We start from the raw sequence: 9035 nt of genomic DNA, 5'->3' as shown, positions 1-9035 counted from the left end.
GTCACATCGTACTATGTTATGTAAGTTTTATTTTATTAATGCCGCCTTTAATTGCCATGCATAATATTTTTATATATTGTCTTCATGTGTTCCGGCATAATTTTTATTAATTGGTTTTGATTCGAATAATAACTGCGAATGGAAAACAAGACTTGATCGATATCAAGTACTATAGTTTTGTTGAGAAACAAAAATACTATATTCAATGCGCTGGTTTTGACTAGCATATTTATATTGCTTACAATTTCTCTACATTAGCCAGATGATATTATAGTATAATATGTTAGGAACTATTAAAATAGGAACAATTTTTCGTACGTTGAATTGAGCTTAGTGCTTTCCATAGGTTAACATTTCATTTGAGTTTAATTGCGTGTCATTATTCGTCATCATAATCAAGTGTATGCGCAGATTGATCCAAACAGTTCCAAACCGTCAACTTTGATCAGTTTTCATCACTTTGAGCTCAGAGGGAACAAACCCATCATTGCATCAGACGAACCCAATAAACATTCCATTTCATATCATAATTGTATTAGTAGTTTACCATTGATTGCTTCTATATCACCATTATCTGTTTCTTCAGGCGCAAGATCGAAGCACTCGGCAAAATGACGCAAATGTCGCAGGAGGAGATCCTGCAAGGCACCCGTGCCGTTCTGCAAGGATTGGAGGCATTACGTTGCGAACATGCTGCTGCTCTCGCTGCTGCAGCAGCAGCTGCCACAGCCGAAGGTGCCGTTGAAGAAGGCAGCGACCGTGAGCGAGATAGGATCGTACGCAAAAGTATTGAGGCGATTGAGCTGGGCTTGGGAGAAGCTCAGGTGGGAAAAGCACAGAGATTTTTTATATTTAATATAATATTTTTTTACTTATCTTTTAAAGCAAATTTAACATTTTATTGTTATTTAGGTTATGATGGCGCTTGCATCACATTTACAAGCGGTTGAAGCAGAGAAGCAAAAATTGCGCACACAAGTACGAAGATTATGCCAAGAAAATGCCTGGTTGAGAGATGAATTAGCCAACACCCAGCAAAAATTACAGGTTTCTTACTAATTACTTAATAATTCGGTCTAAATTGGAACTTGTATTAATCAATTGAGTTTTGCAGTCGTCAGAACAAGCAGTTGCCACTTTGGAGGAAGAAAAGAAGCATTTGGACTTCATGGCTTCAGTGCGCCAATATGATAGCGCTGACTCGAATCAGGATGAAGATGGTAATAACAGAGACAAAAGCCACAGGGATCAAGATCCTGTTGTTGATTTATTCCCTGATGATGACCAAGAGGAACGAGGTAATTATAATTATAATTTTTATTCACAAAATGTGTTTGTCTATTATTATTTTCTATCAAATATTACTATCATTTGCATTTCTTTATTTAGGTACAATGTCTCCTACTCCACCTTCCCAGTTTGCTAACCAAGTCACAGCAGGTTATGAAATTCCTGCAAGATTAAGAACTTTGCACAACTTGGTTATTCAATATGCATCTCAAGGACGTTATGAGGTTTATATCAGAATCTGATTCTTTTAATATAAAGATACACAAAATAAATTGTAATTTTTCATATATTACACTCAATTAAATTTTATTTTATTATTAAGTATAACATCTTCATAAATCTTTGGGTTTTGCTCATAAAACGTTTTATTTTCAATGTAGAAAATAGTTATCTTAAAATAATCAAGATTCAAATATTAAATAATTTCAATCTTTTTATCTCACAAAGGTGGCTGTTCCCCTATGCAAACAAGCATTAGAAGACTTAGAAAAGACATCAGGACATGATCATCCTGACGTAGCAACCATGTTAAATATTCTGGCGTTGGTGTATAGAGATCAAAACAAATACAAGGAGGCTGCAAATTTGTTGAATGATGCTCTAGCTATCAGAGAAAAGACATTAGGTAATTATATGAATTTCAGGCTTATAAGAAATGAGATTGATATAAGTTTTATTAACATAATTTTGATTGCTTAATGCAGGTGAAAATCACCCAGCTGTTGCAGCAACATTAAATAACTTGGCTGTGCTTTATGGAAAACGCGGCAAATATAAGGATGCAGAACCATTATGCAAAAGAGCACTTGAGATTCGTGAGAAGGTTTTGGGTAGGGATCATCCTGATGTAGCTAAACAATTGAATAACTTGGCACTGCTTTGCCAAAATCAGGTACAAATGGTGGATAATATGAAATACATCATATATGTTTTAAATGTTTAGATTGTTTTTATATAATATATGATTGTGGCTAAAAACTACATTATTTGAATTAACATTATTAGAAAAATTCAAAACTATGGTTTTTCTTTTATACCTAATCTGTAGATACACATAATTTATTCATTAACTGATTTAACTTTTTTAGATTTCTACATTTATTATTAGAATCTGAATGGCAGATAATCATGTAAAGTTTTCAATGGTCAAAATTCGAATGATTGTTGTTGATAGTAACAAATATAAAGTATGTACTATCACTTAGGTGGGAATCTTGCATGCTTTTTTAATAGTTGCATATGCAATGTTCAATATAAAAATTTTATTAACAAATCTTTGTAATAGATTGTTCTAGTTCTACATGCTCTGAATGTTTTTAGTTTTTGCATTTAAAATTCATTGTCAATTAACGATTGTAACTAATGCTATTATATTTTTAATATGTTAAAAAATATACATACAGTCCATTATGAGAATTATGCGCAAGATTCCCTCTTCTAAGTGAATAATTAGTTGCAGTTGAACTATAATGCAAATATCATGCAGGGTAAATATGAGGAAGTTGAACGTTATTATCAGCGTGCTTTAGAGATCTATGAACTGAAATTGGGTCCAGATGACTCTAACGTAGCTAAAACTAAAAATAATTTGGCTTCATGCTATCTAAAACAAGCCAAATACAAGGATGCTGAAACATTATACAAGCAAGTATTGACCAGGGCACATGAAAGGGAATTCGGCACAATAGATGGTGAGATAATTAATAATTTGTAATATATTGACATAACAATACAATAATATTGATATGACTATTGAAACTAAAAAATGGCAAATTGTTTTGAATTTTATTTTAAACTTATATTACGAAGTTGTGAGAATTTTTTTTTCAATAATTTATTCAAATTAGGTCAGTCAAAAATGGTCATATGTACATATGTTTTATTTTTTTAGAATAGACTATCTTGGATACTTTGTGACTATTTATTTTAATAACAATTTAATTTTTTTTTGTAGGTGATAATAAACCAATTTGGCAAGTAGCAGAGGAACGTGAAGAGAATAAATTGAAATCTCGCGAAAATGCTCCATACGGTGAATACGGTGGCTGGCACAAGGCTGCACGAGTTGATTCTCCAACAGTTACCACTACTTTGAAGAATCTTGGTGCTTTGTATCGCAGGCAGGGAAAATATGAAGCTGCTGAAACTTTAGAAGATTGCGCCTTGAGAACAAGAAAAGAGGTAAAGCACACTAGTAAATTCATTTACTAGGATTGTTGGATATAATTTCAAATTTTTCATAGGAAAAGTTTGTTTTCACAAAAAAACCTGACTTGCTAATTTTATGATTTCTTATGATAGTGAAGGAAATTCTGTTTTCACATTTTTATTACTCTTATAGCAGGCCTTAGACGTAATAAAACAAGCGAAAGTAGCACAGATCTTAGGTGGCCAAGGTGCTGACGGTTCGCCTGGTGAGCGACGTGGATCTGGACGGCCCACTTCAGGAATCAGAAACAACGCAATGCGTGGGCAAGCGGGTTCCCGTGAAAGTTTAGACTACGATCACTCCGAAGATGTAAGTTTATAAAGAATTACACTACTAGAATTATACTGAATGTATGTGCTAATGAAAGAGGTTGGAGGTATTAGATAATAGTTCTTATATGCCTTTTCCGAAATTTACATTACTTTAAGAATAAATTTATTGCTAAAAATAAATTGTGACAAAGATTTTAGATACATTATGTTGCATGTATTGCATAAATCTGTCATAATATCTTTATTGTTGATAGATTTGTTCTTGAAAGTCATGTAAATACTGAGAAAAGGTGATCTAGTAGTAATCCAAAAACTAATCGAAGTAGATTAGTGTGTTAATTCTAGTTTAGATTATTGTTCACAAATTTGAAATCTATTTAAGTTTCATTTTAGCCCCTATTTGTTATATCTACTTCTTCTTTTTTTTTTTTAAATGTTGAGCACTCTGTGAAGTGTATTCGTTCGTTCGTCTTATTATGCATGAATTTTAAGTCTGCTTAATGCATTTTACATTAAGTATGAACTATTTTTCGATGTTTAGATTCTTAAAGTATTATTGCGGAATTTTCTTACTCAAATTGTTTTATTTCTACTCATCAGTGGGTATCTAATCTATCATTAATTGACTTGATAAATTTATATTATATGAACTTTTATATATCGTTGCTTTATTTTTTATTATAGCTTTTTTATTCTGCTTTTTACTCTTCAATTCTAACTCACCAGCGAGCTCTGATTATTATTCTATTTGCTTGTTACAATACTTGTTTATTAATTTAGTTATTTAATTAATGTATTTTGGTATGCTTACCTTATGTGTTTTAATTTTTGTTTCGTATCGTATTTTGAAATGAAGGCCGGCCAAGGACAATCGCCTGCGCAGTCTGGACTGAAAACTAAATTGTTCAACGCCCTGGGCATCAGTTCACCTTCTCATCATTGAACAAATTATTATTATTCAACGATAACTTATATATTATGAATCTATAGATTGTACATTTTTGGCTAAAATTTCGGTCCGTACCGGAAAAGGAATTGACATAGGAACAGTGATTTTTAATTTCAATTTTATAACGAGCTACAGAAACATCAACGTTCCTTGAAATATGTTTTGTGGTTAAAATTACTTTTCAAATTTTACTACATATTAGAGTGCAATCAATTTTTTTCTTTTAATGAAGGCACTTGATGAAGTGTGATAATTATTTATTTTGATAGGGTAAGCGTCTTTTATTCGGTTTCAAAGAATATTCTATTTGTGCAATGATTATGGTGCTTAAAATATTTTTGAAATATTTTACTTTTGCTTTATTTATGTGATTTTAATTTCAATGTGTATTTATAATTATTTATTTATACCGCATACTTGCAAATTTTATGTCTTAAGAAAATTGTTTTCAAACTTCGCTTTTTATTCAATCGCTGTTTGTATGTCAGCTTTTTTTCTATTTGGATTTTTTTATTTAATAAAGAGAAAATTGTTAAAACTAATTTTACATAGGTATTAAATTCGATATAACTTAGATTAAAGGTTGTTGATATGATAGCCTTGTTGATTATTGTGAAAAAAAGTGGCTTATATGTACCTGTTCTTAAATATTGAAACATTATGTTTGTCTTTTATTAGTAGATTAGACTTAGTCTTTGTTTGTGCAATAACCTTCTAATTATATTACTTATTTATTTATATTTATGTTCTTGGTTTCATTTCTATTTATTTTTACTGTTCCAAAATTGTGCTAATATTTTATAAATGTTAACTAATTGTTATTATACATTCCAAAAGTGCTTAGTTAACATTTGATCATTGTGTTTAGGTATTAAGCCTTCAAAGTTTTAATATCATTTATTATTTTCAAATCGAAAATTTTACTATTTGACGACTTATTATTTAAAAATTGCTATGGAACCACTTTTTAGCTGACAATGAGTTAATGATATTAAGAAATAAAATTCAAATTGTGAATCATACATTCTGTGTCTTATGAAATGATCAAAGCAATGTTTCAATATTTTAGAAACGGTCGAAAAAGTATAATTTAGGATGCAATAACAATAAGATAACGAAGATGCTAAATTTATTTTGTGTAATATTTAATAATACATATCGATCAGATTGGCTGTTGAATGTGGAAGAATTATTTTATACGAATTATCTGGAATATTTTATAAATATTAGAAGAGCTTGACGAAGATTGATCTTCATGTTATTATATTTTTGATAAAATATTTCAAATATTCAGAGTTTTGTGCAGAGTGTTTGATGTTATGGAAAAAGCTATTTTAGAAACTACGCCTAGTTGATAATAATTGTATATTAAAACGTATTTAATTACATAGAATGACTTTGTCATAAAATTAATTTATTTCAAAAAAATTATCAAAAACAGAAAAAATATAAACTTTGAATTAGTTGATGAAATTGTCAAGAATAATATTTTTTAGAAAAATTTTAATGAAAGTGTTTATACACTCGCATTTATTCAATCATGAATTTATTGTTTCCATAAAATTTTTATTTCAAAAGCCTTTTATAATCATTTATTTTATATTATACGTTCAATGAATCCTTTATGATTTAAAATATTTTGCTAAGCCTTGAAAATATGAAACATGCTTTGCAATGATTAAGCTTTACAAATTTATGTACTTCTATTTGTTGGGTTATTTTATTTCAGCTATGAATTATATATCTTTATTATTTAATTAAGTTTTTTAATAACCTCTTTGAAAATATTGATGAAATGTAATAGAAAATACAAGAAAATGTTGAAATATTTAGCTTCATAAAAAATTCCGTACAATAGAAAATATATGGCAATATTATTAAAATTGATCGACTCATAATAAAGGTCTGCTAATATTCAATATTAATATATAAGAAAAAAAATTCAATAGATAATAATTATTGTATAAATATTTAATTTTTGAAGCATAAAGTATCACATTAATAAGAACACTAATAATTTTTTGTTACTGTATCAAGGTTTTGTAAAGTGCAGAAATACACTTTTATTATTACTTTTATTTGTCAGCCTTTTAATTTATTTGTATACGAAACTATTATTTTTATTTTATAGTTTCTACAACTTTATAGAAAGAATTATTTTTGTTTAGTAAGCATCAGTATTTATTATTGAGTGCTTGTAGTTAGCAATCTAGCTTCTTTAGATTTATCTTTCTGCTTTTGGTGTTTGTGTGATAATTCATTTTAATTTCCCAATTATTTTAATTTTATCTTTTAACTGAGAATAGCATAATTTTGTTATTATAGTATGTTTATATATAAACATTTATATATATAAACTAATTAAAGTTTGATTTACCTGAATGTGACTATGAGAAGAGTCATATCTTCGGAGATCTCCAACTGTATTATAAATATATAACTATATATATATATATATATATATATATATATATATATTGTATCCATTTATATATTTTTTTTGTTTACATCTCGTTTCAGTCAGGCAGGAAGTTAGTGAGGTCGCTACAATGAACTTTATACCCAATACGCACCAATGATTTAGAATGCTAGTTAATTAAATGATATAATTTTGTACATAATATCACATTCCTAGATTTAATTGTATTTAATTTCAATGCTTAGATTTTATATTGAAATTGTTTTAAGATCTTCTAATATATTTTAAAAAGATTTCATTAAATATTAATTTGATAGTACTATTGATGCTTAAAGCAAAATAAGAATAATTTAATTTATATCTGATATAATAACATAACAACTTATTATTAGCATAACAATATTAATATTTAACTAATTGTATATTTTGATAGCTTTATGATACATTACCACATCACAAATTTATCAGCAGGCGGGACTTAGAAAGTGAAACATTAAAAAATAACTTTTTTCCACATTTATCTTGTGCAATGCTCACAGTTAATTACCATTTTTAAATTAGTTTAGTTAGTTTAGTTTTTAAAATAACAATGAAGTTTCTAAAACAGAATTTTGTGAAATGACATCAAATGCTGATATTAGTTAGGGAAAGTAACTAGTTATCATTGCATTCAGTAACAAATTTCTGTGTTGTGATGACAAAAATAGCGACATTGTAATTTTATAAACTATTTAATTTAAAATATCATAAACAAGCAAGTGTTCAATTATATGACACCTAACAGTAATAGAATAACAAATGCTTTTTAATATTTAAAATCCCTCACAACCCGACAACATAAAATGCATGAATCGTGGTCAAATTTTCATACTGCATGAAATTTATATATCAAAAAATTGTGCAATTTTCGTTTTATTTTTAATTGACTTAGTTTAATAGAGCATACTTGATGCTATTTTTTAATGAACTTTTATGTTATATAATCCATATATTTGAATTTAAAACAAAAATATTCTTATACAATTATTTTCTGAAACTAAAAAAATGGAAAAATATGCATGGCAAAATATTGTACGCTCATATAGATCAATAAAAATCTAACTAATATAATAATCTCATTTATTTTACAAGAAAGTAATAAGTTAATTTTTGAGATGTTATAATGAGAGATCAACTTGCTTGTTAATCTTATATTCTTCGTATCAGTCTTTGGGCAACTGAAATTATTTTCAATCTATTTTATTACATATGCATCATTATAATTATGCTATAGAATATATATTTTATACTAGAAAGATGAATTAAGCTTGATGAAATCAGTATTTAATAGTTAATATTTTGAATCAGAAATATAAATTAACATGATGGTATAACTAATATTTTAGTACTGAATATTTTTAAGTAATAATTAATATTTATTATCAAAGTTAGCTGATTTGTAATAAAAAATATTTCAACCAACTGTGTAAGTGTGCTTTCTTTGTATTGATGCAGGTTTTGAAATAAACTGATGCGCTTGGTATTTATTAAATGTTTTATTTATTATTAATAAGTGAAGAGATACATAACTTCTTAAATATATAAAATAAAATAATAACCATTTTAGACGTTTCCGGTGACTGATGAAAGAAAAGACACGTGCGATGGATGATGATACGCGTTAACTTTTTAAAATTAAGTTTTGAATAACTTAATTACTAATTCGTTACATGATTAAATGTTTAATCTCCATTGACGACTAAAAAGTGAATTAACTTTGCGAACAGCTCAATAATATGGTATACCGAGTTATTATGTGAAATTTTATGTCCACTTATTAAAACGGCATATAATAAAATGAAACTTATGAATTAAATTATTCTAAGAATTTGATCAATAACTTAAGGCTCTGTCAAT

At 27.8% G+C, this 9035-nt stretch overlaps 1 protein-coding gene across 2 annotated transcripts; it reads left to right on the top strand.

Annotated features, from left to right (window-relative positions):
* Positions 1-586: 586 nt before the first annotated feature.
* LOC113384469 (kinesin light chain-like) lies at positions 587-7285 on the top strand (the record flags this gene model as incomplete). 2 transcript variants are annotated; one of them, XM_026622185.1, is given in 10 exon segments in its annotated part: positions 587-824; positions 913-1047; positions 1115-1298; positions 1390-1514; positions 1738-1915; positions 1995-2182; positions 2777-2981; positions 3245-3471; positions 3632-3808; positions 7241-7285. In XM_026622185.1, coding segments are annotated over 10 exon segments (1665 nt in total). In that variant the 3' UTR covers positions 7274-7285.
* Positions 7286-9035: the final 1750 nt, after the last annotated feature.

The sequence above is a fragment of the Ctenocephalides felis genome, unplaced genomic scaffold, assembly GCF_003426905.1.
Source record: "Ctenocephalides felis isolate EL2017-DRISC unplaced genomic scaffold, ASM342690v1 CF-g0.4_SCAFFOLD_03571, whole genome shotgun sequence".
NCBI lineage: Eukaryota > Metazoa > Arthropoda > Insecta > Siphonaptera > Pulicidae > Ctenocephalides > Ctenocephalides felis.
This window is presented reverse-complemented; position numbering and strand designations above follow the sequence as displayed.